A 21,471-nucleotide genomic window follows, 5' to 3' on the forward strand; every position below is an offset into this window, starting at 1 on the left:
CAGCCTTGAGAGAATGACTGCTAAAACTTACCTTGACTTCGAGTGAAGAAGGCGAAGTTGCCCTGTGCTTTGCAAACAGTCTCTAATGTTTGTTAGAGACTGGCAACAAATAAGTTGCCAGTGGCCACAGAGTGCTGAGGAAGTTCAGTGCAACTGCACTTCCCAGCACGTAGGAACGTCACGGGCCCATTCAGTAAAACATTACGTGCCCAAGTGGCACCTTCAGCTAAATTTACCCTAGTCCAGTAACATCCATGTGGGACTGGTATCACACCTCACCTTCCAGTGTCCTCTTTTCTTTGTCTCCAAGTGTGTCATTAAGTACCGTTACTGTGCTGGAGACCTTATGTCACTTCAGGAGTTGTTTATGAGGATAGTGGCTTTCCAGGAATAGGGAGAGGTCATCGGGGATGCTCTCAAATTGTTCAGGATAGGTCCATCTGGGATCCTTGGCACTTTGAAGGGAATACTGCTTGCTACCTGAAAATACTGCAGGTACTGTCCTAGCTGAGACCATCACAGAAGGGAATTTGGATCCAATTCCCCATCCCTCAAGGAGTCTTAATGCTTCTGATCCCCTTCTGGTCCTGGCCTCTTGAAGAAGATGCAGAATAAATCAGCTTCTAACACAAGGCTGCAAGGATTGGAGATGTAAGTGTCTTTGAAACTGGCGGAGGTATTATTTCTCAGCTCCTCCTGACTGTGAAGGCAAATGATCAGGCCTTTCTGGTGATGTGTACCAAACTTCATGTTAGAGTACCGTCAAGAGCTCTGAGATGAGTATTCAGGTTGGAGGCCAAGGTCTGTCTGCAGACCTTGCAGAGGTCTGGCTTTATGCCAGGGCCATGGGGAATAAGGATCATTCATGGTGAGGCTCCACCACAGTCTTTCACTTAGTCCCTGTCTATACCATGGATGCACCCATCCATGATATGGATGCATTTTTTGGATGCTTGGCAGGTCACAGTGTATTTGAGGAGAACCTGGCTAGGTATCTGGTAGTTTGAAGCATCAGAGACCACAAGAGCTCAAAAGTGCATCCTACCCTGACCCTCCCAGCTAGATACCTCTTGTATAACAAGAAATAATTCTTTTTCGGGGTAGATTATGTGCTGTGAGGTATGGTTGCGTTTAGGTTGCATACTTTTCTGGCCATGGACAACTGCCATTCTGCACAGTGAAAGCCTGTGGCCAAAAATCAAATCTGAAGGTAGTCCACCCATATCTGCTTGTATGAGGGTGTTTTGGGTCATATCCCTCCTGCAGCTTCCAGCTGCATGTCTGCTGTTGAAGGAAGCAGGACAGAGCCCATGGGCTCACGCAGGGCTGTCCATGCTGTCCAGTTGTGTGCATGGATGGATGTGAGCCGAGCCCTGCTGTGCCAGCCAGCCACAGCACCAAAGACCAGTCCCTCGCCTATTTTATTTCCCAGGGTGGATGCAGCTGACAATTACAGCTCAACTTGATGCCCATCTGAAGTCCTAGTAGATCTTCACTGTTGAAGCTTTAGAGAATGTCCCTGTTCTTGTGCCTGGCCTGCCATGGTACGTGCCATAACCTATTGGGAGCAAACAGGGTAAAACCTCCTGTGTGTGATGAACGTGGTTTCATGGGGTTTTTTTGAGCTATCAGGAGATGGTGTACAGAGCAGCATGTGAGTGAGCAGCAAAGCATGGAGCAATCCTCTCTGCCAGCACAAGTGATGAGCTAGATGCCAACACTAAAGGGCAACCACATTAGTAGCGGAAGTTTGAGGAGCCAGGAAGTCTGAGAGGTTTAAACAGGGACATTTTAGCTCCGTGAAGTGTAGAAAGCCTCCACGAACTCAGGATCTGGCTCCTGGCTGACTGCTGCAATGAGACACTGTGTACAGAACTTGTAATTGAGCCTAGGTGGTGGGCCAGAAGTCTTCCTGACGTAGGGATGGAAAGCCTCTTTTTCATTTCTCTACTCATTTCTCTGATGTTAAGGTTATTGGGGTTGAGCTGGGACAGGAGCACACTGTGACAACCCACTAGGTTGAGGCAGTATTATCAGTCCTGCCCGTCTCCCATCCCTTCGGGCTGTAACGTATCTCAGAACCAGTCAGATAAGATGTCTGAGCAGATTTATATGAAGTGGCTTTGTGGCAGTAGTGCATTGCCCGTAACAGAGATGGTTACGTGTGTGCTCCCTGAAAAACATGGTAGATGAGGACCTACAAGCTTTTCACCTTTTTCAGCAACCCAGGTTTAGAAGAGCAAAGGTAACTAGTGGAAAAGTTGTGGTTATGTGGTCCTTTCAGCTCTGGGCAGAGGCAGGTGCTCACCTCCAGAAGGTGCAGCTGCTGGAGGTTGTGATCTGATCCTGGGCACACAAACAGTGAAAGCCATGCACAGTCTGATGGCTTCACCCTGGTTCCTGTGGAACAAGTGACTGTTCTTTGTCTCCTTTCCAGGTTCTTGGGTTGCTGCTTCTTTCATGTTGCCTTGTATTCTTGGAGGAACCTCCAGAGCCTCCTCCAGAGGCTTGGAGGAGCCCCCCAAGGTTGGGGACAACCTGGACGACCCATCACCCCTGCAGTGGCTGTGTTCCCACACAAAGGGCTTTTAGGAGAAATTGGGGAATGTGCATGCTGGGTCCTCTCGAGGGAGAAATCAGCTGGGGCTCTGTTTGCACTTTGTAAGCCATCTGGATTATGTTTATAATGGTATCATCTTGGGCAGCATGTTTTAAGCTGGCTTTAATGATTAGACTTCCCTAATACAGGTCTGTGATTAATATAACATTTGCACAGGTTTTACAACTCCATCCAATATCTAATCAGGGTATATTTTATAACTCATTTTTTAAGACTAATAGGCTGATTAGCCTGTCTAATGTCATTGTGTTTGCTCCTGATTCAGAGCTGAAAGAACTTGAAGCAACTTTGGGGAATCCTCCTCTGCCCCTTGCACTTAGCATCTCCTGCTAAAGCATCAGCAAATGCAATTAATTAGCTTGTGAAAGTATTACATTTCCCTCCTAATGAAAGCTGCTAGCCTGACAGTCAGGACGGAAGACTTCTATTCCCACGACAGTTGCAAGATGGGTGGATAAATCCCATTACTACCTCTCAGCATGGATCTTTGTCATTCTCTTTTTAGGGGTGAGCAGTAGCACAGTGTAAACAATCCATTAAGCCCTCCTGGGATGGAAAAAGGCTGGAAAAAAAAGAAGCGTGAGGAGCAGAGAGATGATAATGGAGGGGAAGAATCATGGAATCATTTAGGTTGGAAAAGACCTTGAAGATCATTGAGTCCAACCATTAACCCAGCACTGCCAAGCCCACCACTGAGCCATGTCCCTAAGCACCACATCTACACATCTGTTAAATCCCTTCAGGGGTAGTGGCTGCACCACCTCCCTGGGCAGCCTGTTCCAATGCTTGACAACCCTTTCAGTGAAGACATTTTTCCTAATACCCCATCTAAACCTCCCCTGGCACAACTTGAGTCCATTTACTCTCATCCTGTCACTTGTCACTTAGGAGAGAAGACCAGCCCCCACCTTGCTGCAACCTCCTTCCAGGCAGCTGGAGGGAGCGAGAAGGTCCCCCCTGAGCCTCCTTTTCTCCAGGCTGAACACTCCCAGTTCCCTCAGCCCCTCCTCATCAGACATGTGTTCCAGCCCTTTCCCCAGCTGCGTTGCTCTTTGGACACATGAGAGGAGTGAGGAGGTCCTCAGCTTTGGAAGTGGTGGGCGTGAGTGAAGGAGTGAAACTCAAGTGACTCTTACCTGAAACATGCATGGTGGGAAGGCAGTCATCCCAGCATCTCTGCTCAAAATGATGGGGAGGTGCCAGTGGTGTTTTAGTGATGCAAGAGAGGCCTGGGTGTGGAAACAGCATCTCTGCAAACAGCCTGTGGTTTCTTGCTCTTTCTGCCAATCAAAACTGGAAAAAATTGATCAAAATCATCAGCTGGTCTCCAAAATAGGTACAGTCCGTGAAGCTGTGATGTGAAAAAGCTTATTCCAAGGTGCCATGTGTGGCTAACTGAATTCTGCTAGAAGCAATAATGGGAAAAATGAGGGTGGTGAGGCGCTGGCACAGGTTGCCCAGAGAAGCTGTGGCTGCCCCATCCCTGGAAGTGTTCAAGGGCAGGTTGGACGGGGCTTGGAGCAACCTGGTCTAGTTGAAGATGTCCCTGCTCATGGCAGGCGGGCTGGACTAGATGGCCTTGAAAGGTCCCTTCCAACTCAAACTATTCTATGATTCTATGAAAAAACAGCAGAAACACTGCTGAACATGAAAACTTTTATCACTTGGTTGCTTTAAAGTACCGAGAATGAAAATACTAAGAATCTGTGCTGATCTGACTCTTCAAATTAGAAATAAAAGTCTCTTATCCATATTTGCTATTAGCCACCAGTTTTCTGTAGTAGTTCCACTTCATTTAAAATGAGTCATTTTTCTCACCAGAGGAATTAATTGTTTTCTGTGCTGTTTGGGAGGGGTTTACATGCCCAAGGACGCACCAGGATGTTTAACAGCGTCTGCTATTGCAAACCAGGGAAAGGCACTGACCTGACAGCTCAGTTTTGGAGTTGAGGGCATGTTTTGCCATTGTGCTGGGCGAATAACTTAAATTTCACTAACTGTTCTTTCCCTTTCTGCAAAACTCAGATAAGTGTTATCTGCTTGAGCAAAGGCTTTTGGGGATCAGCTGGTTTATATCAGCCCAGTGCTTTGAATACTAAAGCACGCAGCGTTGTGTATTGTGCACCGCATACACGTTAGGTGGGCAGTGAAATGGAATTAGAACCATAAATATCTTTAGTTAAAGGGCAATGTCTTCATCCTCATGCTGTTTCATAACTTTCAAAAGGCTATACGGAAAGGAAACAAGGTTTTTCTTTTTAGTTGGGCTGTTGTGGGCAAGGTTGACCCCTTTTTGCCCTTACCAATGCCAATACTACAGATGCAAGTGGATCCTCATGTAAAATAGTAAAATATTACCAAAGCTAAGTTTAGCTGAACTTAGGCTCTGACCTGGTCTTTGCTCGGTCAGGACATGGGCTGCAGGTGTCTGCTTTCCTCCCCCAACATTTTTCCCCTGGATAACAGTGCCTGAGACCTGCTGCTGTTTTCATTGAAATAATACAACTTATATTAAAATGGTATGTGGCTCTACAGAATGCCAATCCCAGTTATGAAGCTTTCATTATTCAACTTCTGGGTGATTGGAGATGATATTTAGGAGGCTGTTTGTCCCATTGGTTAATTGGATATTTCTAGATTACAGGTGGTAAGAATCGTTTCCTTTCTCTGCTTCATTTTCATTTTACAGAAAAGCAAGGGCAAAATTTAGTATTATGTATTAGTATGCTATTATACTACACTAACAATATTAGTTTAATTACCATAGTGCTATATGCACTATTCTATGTTATATGTACGTAACGGTAAAGAACCATCCGCATATGAAAATATGGTTGCCATCTAGGTGGGTTTTTTGTTTGAAAAAATTACTTTCAGCCCCCAGAATGAAGATCTGTGGTTTTAAAGAAACCTCTGCATAGATTAGCTGTCTTCAAAGAAATAATCCTCCTTTAACTAATTAATCCTTCCTTCTGGAGTCCTTGATACAAAAGCGCTTGGTATTATATAAGGTGCTCTTTTGTTATTAAGCCAGGCTTCTGGTCCTTCAAGAGCTGCTGTGGGATTGTGAGCACAAATTCAGAAATACATTGCCATCAGCGTGTTGTTTGCAGGGTCGGACTTGCCTTTCACACCCTGCTGAGGATGGAGCCTTTGCAGAGAAATTTCAGCAATGCATAATTCTCTGTAAGCGGATTAAGACCTGAGCGGGTCTTGGGGAGCCTGGCACACCAACAGTGGCAGCACTAAGCTTTTTTTCCTTCAGATCATTCAAGCGCTTCACATGGGCCAGAAGAGAAAGTAATCAGCTTGCTGGGTGCTGCAGGAAAGACGAACCCATGGCCGTGTTGGGGAGGAAGGGTTTAACTCTTTGGTTTGGATTTTCTGCTGTGAAAGTGCTAACAGAGCCATTGAAATTCTGGGCAGAGGGGTGGTTTGCCTTTACTTCAAGTTCTCTGAGGGCGCTCTTGGTTTCGGTCTTCACTTGAGATCTGGATGCTTCTGGAAGGCTGCAGCTCTTTGGGAACACTGGTGGGTGGTTCAACCATGCATGCCATTCTTACTGTAACACTGTGTAAGAAGTACTCACCCTTCCTACTACCTAATTCCTTTGGCAGAATTGGAGTAGAAGGTTGGGAATCTGTACTGACTGGTGAGTAGAACTCCCTTGGGTGTTTGGTGTAGATCATTCCCTCTTGGAGACTGTGCCAGGGAGAGAAGCTAGCTCACACACACAGCAACACCTTGCCCAAAGCCAGTAGCTGTTGAGTTTGACTATGCAACGTTTCCTAGGTAAAGATTTAACTAATGCTGTTCCAATGTTGTGGAAGAGAGCTCATCATCAGATGTGATGCCCTCACACATGTACGCATCATTTGCTAGCAATGCATGATAATGGCTAACTCCACCGAGGCTGTCATGGATAGTGCTGTTCTACAAAGGTGGTCCTCTTCTGCTGTAACAAATAATTTGATGCCAGGTCTCATGTTCATTTTAGATGAACCACGTGATCTGGGGAGTAAAGACTTGGAGTAGAAGCTCAGGGCAATTTAATGAGGAATGGGGAATGACCGTGTGGATGAGGCTTTGAGTCCTGGAAAGGTCCTCTGGAAGGGAAAGAGGAGTAATGCTTTCTAGTTCATCTCCAAGCCTTACGTGTTGCTTTGACCAGAAGATGAAAGGGGTCTGGTTTCCCACATGGGAGAATATTCCAGAGGAGAGCGTGGCACAAATGGTCTTTTAGCTGATCCGGTAAACTGGAAGCAGAAGTGGTAGCTAATTCATTGTGGCTCAAATTGAAAATGGACTCTACATGTGATTTTAGTAATCAAAATAAGTGGGAAGGGGGATTTCTAACTCCTTGAAGGGCTCTTCAGTAAATCTTCTTGCGTCTGCTATAGACTAGTTGCCTAACCAAAAGTTTGGAGCATGTTGATAGGAAAGGAAGGCAGTTCTTGACTGCAGTTGTAATTAATTCTGTGTTCACATGCACATCTACACCCAGAAGCCATATATCATCAAGAAGCATAATCTGATTCTGTGAGACTGTATGTTTGCTATCCGCTGTAGGCTCCTCACTTTGGAGAGAGGTAGTGCCATCTTTCTTCCTCTTATCAAAAGAGCAAGAGGGAGGAGGGGTTAAAGAAGATCCAGAAAGGCAAAAGATTAAATACACGTCCAATTGTTTGTAATTATAATAGAAAAGAAGGGGAATACCCAAGGGCTGGATTGAGCTGTCTGTAGATTTACAGAGTTGTTGGTGGGAAGGAACCACCAAGGGCATCTCTCCCCCCACCCAGTCAGAGCAGGTCATTGCCAGCACAGGATCAGGTGAGCCATGGCTCCCTCTAACCAGTTCCTGACGTCCTCCAAGGATGGAGAGCCACCACCTCTCTGGGCAACCTGTGCCAATGTTGCATTATCCTCCCCATGAAGAAGTTTCGCCCTACCATCCCATGTGAGCCTCCCAAGCCCAAGCAGCAACTTTTGGCCATTGCCCTTATTGAGGAACATTGGAACTGAGCAAATCCAAGGACTGGGAATACCACCATAACTGAACAATAATTAACTAGTGGCCTTCACCATGCTGTTGTTTAAAATGAAATAGGGTCTTGCACCTATCCTGTCTTTAATTACAAGTTTTAATGTTTTGGAAGTACTGAAAACATTAATAGGCATTTTTTGTTGGCTATCTTAGAGCTGTAAAGGCTTAAAATTTGGGAAGAAAGATGGGAGAAGGCCACAGAGGAGTTGCAAAGCATGAGGAGATGTGACCACAGGGGACATGGGCAGTGCTTAAGCTAATTACCTCTGGTGTGGTGTTCAGGTAGAGGTAGATGAGAGTGAGTAAGTCATTGCAGGTAAGAGCTGACTGTGGGGAAACTGTCATCGTAAGGAGGAGGGGAAATCCCAGCCGAGGACAGAGGGAGCTGGCATGTACACATGGAGAAGCACATCCATAGACACGTTCAGCAGATCATCTGTGTCCTTCCACTGCAGGTGGTTTGGCTTTAGGGAATATTTTGTTTTGTTTCTTACCTCCTTTTCTTCCTCCAGCTGCCTCCTACACAGACAGCTCTGATGATGAGACCTCCCCGCGAGACAAACAGCAGAAGAACTCCAAAGGCAGTAGTGATTTCTGTGTGAAAAACATAAAGCAGGCAGAATTTGGGCGTCGAGAGATTGAAATTGCTGAACAAGGTAAATGGGGCACGTTCCTCATGCTCCATGTTGTCCTAGGCTGTCCTGTGGGGTTCTTCTTTCCCCCAAATCCTCTTCTTGTGAGGGTCGGTACATTGGTGATTTCTTGACACCGTTCCTGTTAGAGATGGGAAAACTTTTACAGGATTTTGTGGAATGGAAAGGAGTAACAGGGTTATACTGTGTAGCTCCAGCCAGTCAACTGCTGAAGGACTACTCTGTAGTCAAATGCATTTTGCTAAAATCAGTAGAAAAGATGAAATCCATCAAATAAATTAAACAACTTTGCTTTGGCATGATTGTCTCCAAAAATCCGTAGCAAAGGCAATGCAGTGTGTAGGTAGTTGCAGGAATACTGGAGAGGCTGACAAGAGCAACGAGTCCCAAGTCCTCAGTCTGAAGCAGGTTTTCCTCCAGCCTCACCTGGGCATTTGCAGGTAGAAATTTGAAAATGCAGTGATGCTACATGCTAAATAACGGGGTGTGTATGTGTGTGTGTGTGGTGAAATTCAGAGGGTTATTGGGTCCTTTTCAGCTGTGCCATGACTTATTTGATGCTTGCTCTCAAGGCTTTAGCTCTTTTTGAAGCTGCCATAGCTGTACAAATTCATAGGAGTACCAGATAGCAGGGCAAGAAGTTATGCTGGCTGTTTTATTCCATGCTCATCCCTCTTTCCATCACATTGATGGACTTCTTTTTTACTTTTACTTTTCAGAAATGCCCGCGCTGATGGCTTTGAGGAAGAGAGCTCAGGGAGAGAAGCCACTGGCCGGGGCCAAGATCGTGGGCTGCACACACATTACAGCCCAGACAGCTGTAAGACCCTGTCCACAAACTCCAGACAGGGATTTTCCTCTGATTGTTCTCTAAAATAGACCCCCAAGCAGATAATACAGAGATGTGGTCTCTGAGTCCAGCACCTTACATTGAACAAAAATAGAATGGTCGATTTTGCAAATGTTTCTAAATAGAGCCAGTGCTTTAAAGGTGATGTAATGCATGCATCTGTAAGGCATTGCTTGAGTAGTAGAGACTAAGGAAATTGAATTATCTGTATCGTATGAGCCAGAAGAAGTGGTCACTGATCAGAGCTTTAATGCCATTCAAGATCTGTAGTTTCTTCTCCAAACATGGACCAGGAGTGCTTTCTCCTGACTAGATTTGGGACCTTGCTGATTGAAATCTGCATAGATATATATATGTTTCTACATATATCCACACACATATATAGGCTGCATATAGAATATGCTTTGAAGTTCTTATTTGCTAAATCCATTTGAAATGGTAAAAAAAAAGAAGTAATTGCAAAATTGGTTTCTATGCAACTTTCTAACGATCCCTGATGCTGCTTAAAACCAACTTCAGATACCCCCCAGAAGCTTTCCCATAAATAGCAAATAAAAATCCCAGTTATGTATTGCTCTTTGCATTGCTCTTTCTGATTTTTTTGTTGTTGATGTTTAAATCCAGGTCCTAATGGAGACTCTTGGTGCATTGGGTGCGCAGTGCCGATGGGCTGCATGCAACATCTACTCTACTCTTAATGAAGTGGCTGCTGCCCTTGCTGAAAGCGGTAGGAAACATCACCTGCTTTGTTCTTTCTGTTTTTAAAAAGATTTCTTGCTGTCCCATCGTATTTAGCTCATTTACCATCTCTTACAGTTTTTTCCCTTCATTCTCTTCAATTTAGAATAAACCTATAGGAGGTAAACAGCACAAGATCAATCCCTTTCATGGCTGTGAAAATCTTAGAATGATTTTTCTTTGGAGTATAGAAGTACGTAGTACAAATGATGGTGATGCACATTATTAGCTGAACAGGCTTTGTGAATCTGGAAGTTGTTTTGCTAAGAGAAACAAAGCTAAATTTTATTTCAGGTCTATAAATTTGAGTCATAACTTTGGCTAAAAGGAGTGAAAGAAGGAATTTTTGGGGGACATAATTCACAAAACAGAAGCTGTCCCTGTTGCTGCTCACCTGGGAGATGCCTTAATTCAAATCCTGTTTTACCTGGGCAAGGCCAGGATTCTACCGTGAGAGCTGGGAGGCCCAGAAGAAGCCAAACCCACTAGCTTGCCTGTTGTCTTCCTCGCTGAAGCTGAATAATAATTGCTTATGAGTCAGAATGCATTCAAGTAAATTTGTGGCTAACATGCCTAAAAGGGAGGTAGGACATGTAACTCAGAGCGAAAGCTTGATTTCACAAATAAATGTTATTGTTAGGAGGGTGTTGCCCTCTCTTCTGGTGGCTACAGCTTTTTCTTGGGGGAGAGGAAGAAACTGGGAAGGCTAAAGCTGACTCCTGTCTGCTGCCTTCAGTGTGTGTCTTCAGTGTGTATCTCGAAGCTCAATGTTGAAAAATCAGACTGCAGGCAAGACCACAGTGGTGTCAGGAGCCCAGTTCATCATGTGTGGACATAGGGAGAGCCAATCCCTAAGGGATTTGCTGTGCTAGCATCTGTCTTCCTCTCTGTGCCAGGGTTCCCTGTCTTCGCCTGGAAGGGAGAATCTGAAGATGACTTCTGGTGGTGCATTGATCGCTGCGTCAACGTCGAAGGATGGCAGCCCAACATGGTGAGACAAGGCCGACTGTAAAATACTTTGCATGAGTTGAAGCACAGGTGGCTCTCATCTAAAGAGAAGGAGGCAGGTTTAGTGCTAGTCTCTGTTTTCCTCCTGAATTTAGACCTAACTTAGCAGTCAAGGCTTGGTGCTAACTCAGCACTTACCTTCAAACTGCTTTACAATTAACTACGCAATGTGAGAAATTAACTTACCTCAGTCTCACAGGTGTAAAGTCAGGGAGAAGGTGGGTTGAATGACTTCTGCATGTGGATCTTGCCTACCAAGCAAGGTTTTGTTTACTATTGTTTAAATGAGGATATCTGCATTAGTGCAAAGTTTATTTGGATTGGGTGCTTCATTTTCTTCCAGAGTAGCTTGCTACAGTTTAAACCAAACTCATTTAATCTAGCCAGTTAAAACATTACTCAAAATCAGTGTGTTCTGAAAAGGGGTCACATCCATTTTACCATGCATTCACACCTTTGGTTGATGTGATTTTTCGTATCTAGGCAAAGCCTCTGTTTCAGAACAAAAATTAGATTTTTAGGTGATTTCCACACTTTATGCCTGCTCTTACTGTACAAACACAAAACCTCAGGTAACCCCACTCCATACTTTGCTGTTTTATTCTGCCCTTGTTTCTATGGAAAACAGAGAACCCTGAACTAGGTGAGCGGAATAATTTGCAGCTGTCAAATGTGCCGTTTTCATCATGCTTCCCGACAGGTTTTGAGCCCTGGAGCTTATGATGTAAATCAGATTAAAAGTAATCAAAGGTAGAAGATAGGCATGTATCTGTTTTGTTTGTTTGCCAATACCAGTTTGTTTGAGGTGGGTGTTTTGTCCCTTCCAGTTTACACCTGCTCACTTCCTTGATGTCACCTTTAAAAAGAATCGTGAATGTCAAAAAAACCAACCCCAAGCTATGAATTTGAGTCTAGACATGATAGCAGATTTCTTCTTCTTTTTGAGGAATAATTTCCCTTTGAAAATGTCAGTAATTGAAGAAGTCAGTGTGCCAGAATATGCATATTACGCTTTCCCAGGATCTCTTCAGACCTCTTGATTCTGCGATGTGTCTCCAACCATCCGTGTATTTTCAGACCTGCTTCTGAAGCACAGAAATAATTGCTAGGGAGCACCAAATACCTTGGATCTAGCAGTTCTCAAAGACTTGCACACTGGATTTTGGAGGTCCACATTTTTAGAGATAAGATATAGAATGCTGGACACGGGGTGAAGAGCAGGTGTGGAAAGGATCTTCTTCATATGGTTATTTCAGAAGAGAGGAGCTAGCAAACATGGCCAAAGAAGCAAGGTGAAATTTGCCTCTCCAGTCCATCCAGTGTCAAGGCAGAAGCGAGATGGACCTACTCTGCTTGCTGTGCTGATGGCAACTTTTTAGAGCATGCATCATATTTTTTCTCTCCTTTTGAGACTGAGAATTTCCCCTGATATCCTGAATCAAGGACATATGTCCCCAGGTTGTAGGACTGAGCTGAGCTGCTGCTCCTGGCAGCCTGTGACCTTTGTGTAAACCTAAATCTAACCTCTTTTCATAGAGTCATGGCATGGGTTGGATTGGAAGGGACCTTAAAGGTTATCTAGTCTAACACCCCTGCTGTGGGCAGGGACACCTTCCACTAGACCAGGTTGCTCCAAGCCCCATCCAACCTGGCCTTGAACACTTCCAGGGATGGGGCAGCCACAGCTTCTCTGGGCAGCCTGTGCCAGTGCCTCATCACTCTCATAGTGAAAATCATCTCTTGTCCTGTCTTCTCTTCCCATCAACAAAATACCAACACTACCTTTCAGAGTCATTGATGATTATTAGGGGTCATACAATGCTTTGAAAATGTTCTGGGCAGCACTACATGCCACAGTGTGATCAGATGGGAAATTCTCTCTCTGTAAAAAGTGATTTAGTAACATGCCTGTCTCTGCCCAGCATGAAATAATCAATTTGGACTCTTATAAAGTGAAGAGTAATTCAGAGCATAAGTAATCCAGCTTGTACTAGTTGATCCGAGATGAAAGTAGCATGGAAAGGTGTCTCCACTTCCAGGCTTCTGTGTCTTTAAGCTCAATAAGAGAAGTAAAATCTCTATTTCTACCTAAGAGAAAGCATTATGAGTCAACGTAGTTCAGCAGCTTGTTGTAAGCCTTGTGGACTTAATATCGGGGCTTGAAATACACCCCAGGAGTCCTGTTTAGCATTGCTTCGCTGCCCCCCCCACCAGTCCTGTGTCCAGGTAGGCACTGCAAGGAGTGATGGAGTTGACCTTGTATGTCCCACACAGCTAAGCAGGGATGTCTCGCCGACCAAAAGTCTGAATGTTCAATGTTAGGACTTCGGTGTGGCGTCAGTCCACAGTAACAGTTAGCCGCAAATACTGAGAGTCTCTGAAACAAGACACCTTGGGTTTTCTGGTGGGAATGGCAGACCTTCGGAGGAGTGCTCTCTCTGGACAGGAATGGCTCAGAGGTTTATTTTCCTGAAAAATACCAAATCTGCAGCCCTGAGAGTTTGATTTCCTTTGCAGCATAAACTGATGTAGAACCACACTGCTGCCGGGGAATTTCAGTGCCGCCTCCAACCATGCCTTCCTGCCATCTCCTTGTGTTTTCACCAGTCATTTTCTATAGTGAGTTATTTTCAACCATGTTGCTGAGCTAATCCTAGCTAATTTTAATCATCTTGCTTTTGGCAAGATCAACCACGTGATGTCAGCTGTTGCCCCAACAGAGTTGGAAGGAGGACAGGGTAAGATGTTCAGTGGAAGCAGGGACTTAGGTGGGTTTAAAGAGGTTGTTAAGATGGCACCCTGAGACACCAGGTTCTTTCATGGAAGAGCCAGAGATTTTCTGCTGGAGAAAACATGAAATGGAAGGGCCGAGGGAGTGAGAAGTCACAGCCTTTCTGTGAAGACAAGCAATGTGAAACTGGTTGCTTGGAGAGAAAAGCACTGAGAGAGAAACACCTACCAAGGGAATATGGATACATCAAACCAGTCAAAAATCATACAGATTCAAGGTGAATACTGCTGTGGAGGAGCAGAGCTAGATATCTCCTGGTGCTTGGGTCGGGGGGTGGTCCCATCTCCAGAGAGAGAAATGTCCCTGTAGGCACAGCACAGGGTGAAAGGAAGATGTTTTTTACAGGCACAATGACTCCCAGCATGTTCTGCTCCAGGATGAAAGTGCCAAAATCAAGAGGGAGGTTGATGAACTGCAGCCAGGAGCGTTGGTTTGCAGGTTGTGCCTCTCAGTGGGCGTCAGGCAGCAGCACTGAGAGGCAGAGCAAGGCTCACATCTCTAATGGCTGGTTTTCTGTATGAAAAATTCTTTGCATGTCAAATAGAGGCTTTTTTCCCAGGAAAAAATCAGCCTGGGAAGAATTTAAATGAAGGCAGATAACCCGTGTAAAGCTGAAAAAACTGCAGGAATATGGGGCAGATACCACGGGCTTTGCCGCTGGCCATTTGGGGATGCTCCACAAAGGTGACCTTCCATCAAAAACTAGTTCCTCCGTTGGGTTGGGTTGGGTTTTTTTAATCTCCTGCCCTCCTAGAAAAGAGGAAACTGCCAGCCCCCAGAATTTGCTTTTAGAAAGAGGATTATGTGCACTATTAAATGGGGATTAATGAAATGAAGATGTCCTTGGAGCCAGGCTGCTGAATTCCTACGTTGGCTGGCCCAGGAGAGCTTCTTAACCCACTTAACCCTTACCTGCCTCTACTTCCCAGTCTGTTAGTGGGAGGTGGATCTGGGTGGTCTCCAGCAGGTGGCCCTGGAGACTCAAGAGACAGGTCTGCATGGAAGATGCGTGCTCTGCTCTGGCAGGACACCATGTGGTTTCCATACATTCATGGAGGAGCAGCTGCTACCCACAGCATTCGCCATCAGTGGAAAATCCTGCCATTTAGAGAGAAAAAGGTTGGATGAGTATGTAGCGTTTCCAAGTAGCTCTTGCCCATGGATGTCAGCGTGGTGATTCTACAAAGCTCAGAAACATTGTCTTTGTGCCCACAATGGGGCTTCTGTCACAGGAACATGCTGGGAGTGTTAGTTTTTCTTAGGTGGCTACAGATGTGTGTGGCAGAGGGTCTCTGCTGAGCTCCACCACCAGCCGATCAGCAGAGGTGCTGCTGCCCAGGATTGACATTTGCATGTTAGGTCACCTGCACCCACACCAGTGGGTTAATAAGGGCTGGCTCAGCAGTCAGGTCTTGAACGTTGGTGTTAGGGAACATGCAAAGAGAAGGAAGAGGAGAAGGATAGTGGTGATCACAATTATGATGCTGATGCTGTATGAAATCTTTGACGTTGGTGTAGGGAATATGGCAAGAGGAGGAGGATGCTAGGGAACATGCAGAGGATGATGATGATGATGATTCTGTCAGAAGTCTTTGGCGCTGGTGTAGGTAATGTGCAAAGAGGATGATGATGATGATGCTGTCAGAAGTCTTTGACATTGGTGTAGGGAACATGCAAAGAGGATGAGGATGGTCATAATAATAATATGGGGCAATATGCTGTCAGCCAGCCCAGCTAGCACAGGTCGTTGCCCTTGGCACCTCACCTGCCGCCCAGTGAAATCTACTCCCTAATTTTTCCTGAGTCTGAGTCTAATGGGGGTTGTCACACCTTGCTTGCGCCACCTGAGGCCACCTGGCAGGAGGACTCAGGGAATACATGTGTTAGAGTTTCTTTCTTTCCTTGTATCTTTTCTTCTTTCCTAGACACCTCTTTATGGTACCCCAGTGGGGCCCTCTGAAGCATTTAGAGCTCAGCACCCTCCTTGGGTATGGCTGTGTGTTGAGATGTAGCAGGGGATGACCCAAAGTGGTTGGGACTGGGGCCACGTTCATTACAAGGAATGTGTGTAGGATGCAAATGATGAGACTCCTCATAAACTCCACTGGCTGTCACTAGCACTGAGACTTTCTGTAATTGTGAGAGGTTCTGTACATCCAGAGGTAAAAAATAAGCCTTGGCTTAAAGCCTTTGATTATCCTGGTGACACTGTAGGACATCACAAAAATACCTGAATAACATCAACCCATGCAAAGGTGTTTCTGGATGTATGTGTCAGACTTCTAGCAGTGTTACAACTTTTGTGTCCAAAGCCATTACCAGGTGTGTTTCCACATGCTGAAAGACACATAATGCATATTCTCACCAGCAGAGAATAGACAAGCTCTTAGACATCTCTTTTCACTGCAAGTTTTAGACTTCTGTGACCGAATTGTTTTCATGTCTGTCCTTTCCAAGGCACTTTTTCAAAGGGCACCTTTACTTACTCATCTTTAAGGTTTTTGTTTAAGCAGTAAGTCTCTGCCTTTTTCCACCACCCTGAAATGTGTCATTAGGAGGAAATGGGTGTCTTGGGAGACTCGTCATCTGATAAAAGAGTTTTGTGCTTCCAAGATTGAGGTTCAAAGCCAGATGAAATGGGCAAAGCAAATTTGCAATGGCCAAAGCTGTTGTCTAACAGAGGTTCAGTATTTTTAATATGCAGTGGTTTATGATGCAGTTACATTATAACTGGCATTAGTGGTTCTGCACCATCCTCCTCCTTCTCCATCCTTTTCCATCCTGCTCCTTCTCCATCAGCAGTCATATCACAAAAACTGATGTCTCTGTATGGTTCAAGGGCATTTCCATCTGTGCTTCTGGGAGACGGCAAGAGAGGAGCTTCCACAGCAGTTTTCCATGTTTCCTCAGATCATTATAAACATCAAGGTCTGCCGTGTTTGTCTGACCTGTTGCCTTTCCAGTGCAATATTGATGAAGCAGCACTACTGAACACTCAAGCAGAGTAGTCTCACCTAAGCTGTCACGATGTTGTATTTGAGCTGTCAAAACATGGGCTTGGTTGGGAATGATTTGAGCATGTGATTTATCTCTTATACCTTTCTGGGGTCAGCAGGCCTTACTGAATCTTCAGAGTGGTGACTTTGTGGTTATTTTTCTTACAGATCTTGGATGATGGAGGAGATCTCACTCACTGGATTTACAAGAAATATCCCAACATGTTTAAGAAGATCAAGGGGATAGTAGAGGAGAGTGTGACTGGTGTCCACAGGTAACAGCACAGGCCGGGCTGTGAGCACAGAGATGTTTGGACAAAAGCATCTTCTGCCTCAGGGCACTGGTAGCAAAAGATCCCCAAGACGTAAGATGCCAAGATACAACATTAAGAATGTTGAACCTCCTAATATGTGGTCTGAAGTTTTCCTTCAGCATGGGCTTGGCTTTCCCATACAAGCTGCTTTAAATCTTGCATATAGCAAAAGTAATAGACTTGGAACTACTGCTTTGAATTTCAGACGAGGAGCAGAAGCACCTACTGACCATTGCATGGGTGCAAAAAGTGCACAAGGTCTTGTTTATCCACCTGTGAAGTAGGGGCAATGGTTACCTCACCTCATTTTGCAGACGAAAAAGAGAGGGGGTGAGGGTGTTGCACAAGAAGGGCTGGGCTTTGGAGAGTGTCAGCATCATAGTCCTAAACTAAATCTATGGGAAGAAGTGAGATTTGGGAGGAGGAAATGAGTCTCTAGTTGGGGTGGGTGTCCAGGGAGGGAGAAGAACAGAGATGCAGCTGTATGAACGAGTGACATCTATCAGTCTGCAGCAGAAGCGGAATTGTGATGGGAGAAGTGGCTCCTAGGGTTAGGAGGGGTGTCAGAGGTGCTTTTCCAGTGGAGTTAATTGTATCACAGGTGACAGAAAATAGAGCACTGAGGAGAAGAGCAGCAGGCTCTGATTTTTCCTTTATTTTTGCAGGAAGAAAGGCTTGGCTGCAGCTCTTGGAGCTGGTTGAGAGTTTGGCCAGAGGTGCAGGCAGCCTACAAAACAGGGAAATGAAATACTTAAAACAAGGAAGCGACTGACTCAGGTTTGCAGCCAGTAGGGTCAAGAAAAGGACCTGATAATATTTTTAGTATTGGGATTCATTCCCTATATGGGCAAATCCCTAGATGCGCAAAACCAAAGCGATGTTAAAAAAACTGTTCCCCACGCTCTTGTGCCAGGGGCAAGGTTGTTTCCTGAGGTTGGTGGTATCGATGCCTGCGTGTGGGGAATGTGTGCCCCTTACCTTCAGGGGACAGGTAACATGGGGACTGAGGCTCTCCAGATGACAAAGGCTGGGGTGACCTGGAGGTGGTCTGTAGAGCCTGACCGAAGGAGCACGTTCTCCTTCCCAAGCTCTGGAGCAGGGAGATGATTTTCAGATTCTTTTCATAGCCATAGTGTAGCATTTAGGTTCATTTTTAGTGGTTTTGCTGCTGCCAGGAGTTGAGTCAGCGCTCAGAAGTAGGAGGTCAGGTTGATGTCTTCTCCACCCTGGTGACTTCTTGCACTACACCTTGGTGATTACATTCCTACTACTGTTCAAATGGATATTTTGCTGCAGACATTGATCACAGCAGCTTCACATTGCCATGAATGTTCTTCTGTGGCCACTCCTATTTGTCTTGAGCTGTAGCATCTTGAGGAATTACAGGAGCTCTCATTTTATGTTATCTGAAGTAGGATTTGAAGGGTTTGTCATTTTGAGGACATCAGAGGACAGTTGTAATATCAACAGTTATGAGGCACATGGAGTCTAGAGCACCTTCCGATTTGCTATTTGAAATTTTTAGGAAATGCCTCTTGTCAACCTGATAGTTCTTCAGTAGGGGAGGAAAACAGATGCAAATATCTGTGGAAGGAAGAATGCTACCTTCTTCTGAAATGAGGAGCTTCTATTGAGAGATTATCTTGGACCCTTCACATGTCTACTGCTCACTCCAGCAAAAAGGACCTCAAGAGCACACAACAGTAGAGCATAGGAAAATACTTTTCCACTGATGATCTCTTTCTTCCCATATTCACAACAGGCTGTACCAGTTGTCCAAAGCAGGGAAGCTCTGTGTCCCCGCCATGAATGTCAACGATTCGGTCACAAAGCAGAAGTTTGACAACCTGTACTGCTGCAGAGAGTCCATCCTGGACGGGTACGTACATGGCCACCCAAACGTAGCTGTGTCCCTTGCTTGGGTTGCTTCGGACCCCGCAGGGAACTGCATCCATAAGTCTGTCCTAGCTGCCACTTTAGATCTTTTTAGATCACTTGTTGTGTCAGAGGAGAACAAAGACCCTTTATTACCTCTGGTCCATCCTATTTGTATCAAAGATGGATCTGCAAAGTGTTTTGAGACAGTGGCTATGCCTCTGTGGGTCAGACAGCCCTGAGATTTATTTGTGCAATTGTATGTAAAGTTCTGCAGACATATGCACAGCAGAAAACAAAGGTTGATTCTTGTGTTTGCAGGAGAATAATCTCGCAGCAAAGACGCTAATGTCTCTGGAAGTCTGGGTTCAGTATTTTTAACCCAGCTACATGTATGAACGGGGCACATCACTTAAATTCTGCCTCTGCTCCTCTTTTTGTGGAAAGCCTATCTTCTCTTTTCTCAGGGTGTCTGGAATACACATCAGATATGTCATTAGTCATATCGATGTAAGCCACTTCCCAGTGCCTTTCAAGGGAGCTCACCGAGTCTTTGTGCTCTCAGGGTGATGTTGCCTTTTCATGTGTGTAGGTGACTCCATGCATTTTCCCTTCCTGGTGAGTGTGATGGGAGCTGTGTTCAAGCCCTGCAGCTTCTCGTACTCCTGTGTGACGACTCCAGAAGTCCTCACGTATGGCTACATTACTCCTTCTTGTCCCTCTTACCTTTATGGCATCAGGATAAAACCCATCTGTGTCTGTTGTGTGTGTGTGAGTCAACCAGCTGCTTCATCACATTTTTTGCCTTTCTAGTTTCCTTTTTTATCCTCTCCTGTGAATATACAATGAAGCGAAAGAAAGAAAACAGAAGAGGTTGTGGTAGACTGAGACTTTATCCCTTAACAGTTGTGTGACCAAAGTGCAGACTTAAGTCTGAGGATTACACTCTGTCCTTCAGCTGAACATAAATACATAGGTGCAGAAGGTGGGAATGATGGGGCTGACAAACACTTTATCCACCTCTCCCCACCCTGGTCCTGCAGGATTTACAGCCACATGCCATACAGAAGAGTTGTCTGCTTCCCTCTGTGCTCCCTTCCCCCAGAGTTCCCAGCAGGCAGACCTGGGGCTGGGAGCAGCTCTGCAGCATCCTGATGGTGCTGTACTTTTTAGGATCGGATGGGAATCAGTCACTGACGGATACGTGGGCACTGGGAACACGATGTATCTTCTGAGATTGTTGGTCTTGAGATGCAGCGCAAAATACTTGAAGTTGTGATCTAGAGAGTGTAAATCTCAGTGATTTTTTTTTTCTCTCTCTCTTTTTTTTTTTTTTCTTTACGTTGATGGAGTTGGGTGCTCATGTCCCCACCACCTCCACCACAAAATTTTGTCAAAGCCAAGTGAGATTAGGACAAGTTTTATTTTGACAGTTCCAGACTATGACAAATAGCATCTGGTAGAGATCCCAGTAGACAACTAAGCACAGAAGCAAGGACAAACTTGACTTTCTGGACTGGTGTTGATACTGATGAGATGAATACCAGAAGAAAGATTGCCTGCTCTGTGCCAGGTAGCTTTGGTACAGAGGAGGAACCCTCCCTGGAGAAGACAGACTGCTTCAAGAGAAAAAACTTTTTTCATGTTGATACCTTGGTATGGCTCAAAGTTTAAACAAGTCTCAAGATCTGCAGTTCTTGGTTCCTTGCCACTGTAGAAATTCCTTCTATTTAATCAAACTCCACCTGGCAGTGCTATTGGTACTGCTGCCTTCTATCTGGTGGCACCAGAGGTTATCAGAGACCCAGCACAGGCTTCCCTGTTGTTGGTGGTGGATTCTGCTCTAACATCTTTCTCCCAAATCTTTGGGAGATGTGTGGTAGAGTGCTTCATTTGTCACCTTGGCTTTGAAGCAGTCTTCCTAGTAGTGGTCATCTTGACCAGGAGAAGTGAAGAAGACTCATGTTTGTAAAACCTGTGTGTCCAAATACAGGGGCATGAAGATGACATGTGAAATATGTGCAAGTGCCATATGAGTTAGTGAACCACTGAATATTCTTCTCTGGATGATCCAATGCACGTGCAGTTTTTTCCCCACATTTCCATCACATGTTGTTCAAAAGACTAAATTTTGGGCTCCTTGTCAAGTCCAGTGGTGATGGTATCTGGCTCTTCCCTGCCAAGACATTTTATTATGTGAGCCAGAACCTGGTGCTACAAACAGCCCATGGTTTCTTGCTCTTCCTGCCCATCAAAACTGGAAAAGTTTGATCAAAATCATCAGCGGTCTCCAAAACATGTACAGTCTGTGAAGCTGCGATGTGGAACAGCGTACTCCAAGGGGGAAAATGAGGGTGGTGAGGCACTGGCACAGGCTGCCCAGAGCATCTGTGGCTGCCCCATCCCTGGAAGTGTTCAAGGCCAGGATGGATGGGGCTGGGAGCAACCTGGTCTAGTGGAAGGTGTCCCTGCTCATGGCAGGGGCTGGGAACTGGATGGTCTTCAAGGTCCCTTCCAACCCAAACCATCCTGTGATTCTATGAAAACATCTTGATGAAGTAATTCTTCTAATGAAGTAGCCC

General features: G+C 45.3%; 1 protein-coding gene across 4 annotated transcripts in view; it reads left to right on the forward strand.

Moving 5' to 3' along the window:
* The window catches only part of AHCYL2 (adenosylhomocysteinase like 2), a 109,353-nt gene that overhangs the window by 76,723 nt on the left and 11,159 nt on the right, over positions 1-21,471 (forward strand). For all 4 annotated transcript variants that reach the window (XM_037388451.1, XM_037388452.1, XM_037388453.1 and 1 more), the window contains exons 3-8: positions 8,177-8,320; positions 9,037-9,137; positions 9,792-9,894; positions 10,802-10,896; positions 16,869-16,975; positions 18,777-18,893. In XM_037388451.1, coding sequence (XP_037244348.1) covers positions 8,177-8,320; positions 9,037-9,137; positions 9,792-9,894; positions 10,802-10,896; positions 16,869-16,975; positions 18,777-18,893 — 667 coding nt within the window. The remainder of the gene's footprint in view (positions 1-8,176; positions 8,321-9,036; positions 9,138-9,791; positions 9,895-10,801; positions 10,897-16,868; positions 16,976-18,776; positions 18,894-21,471) is intronic.

Source organism: Falco rusticolus, chromosome 5 (assembly GCF_015220075.1).
Source record: "Falco rusticolus isolate bFalRus1 chromosome 5, bFalRus1.pri, whole genome shotgun sequence".
NCBI lineage: Eukaryota > Metazoa > Chordata > Aves > Falconiformes > Falconidae > Falco > Falco rusticolus.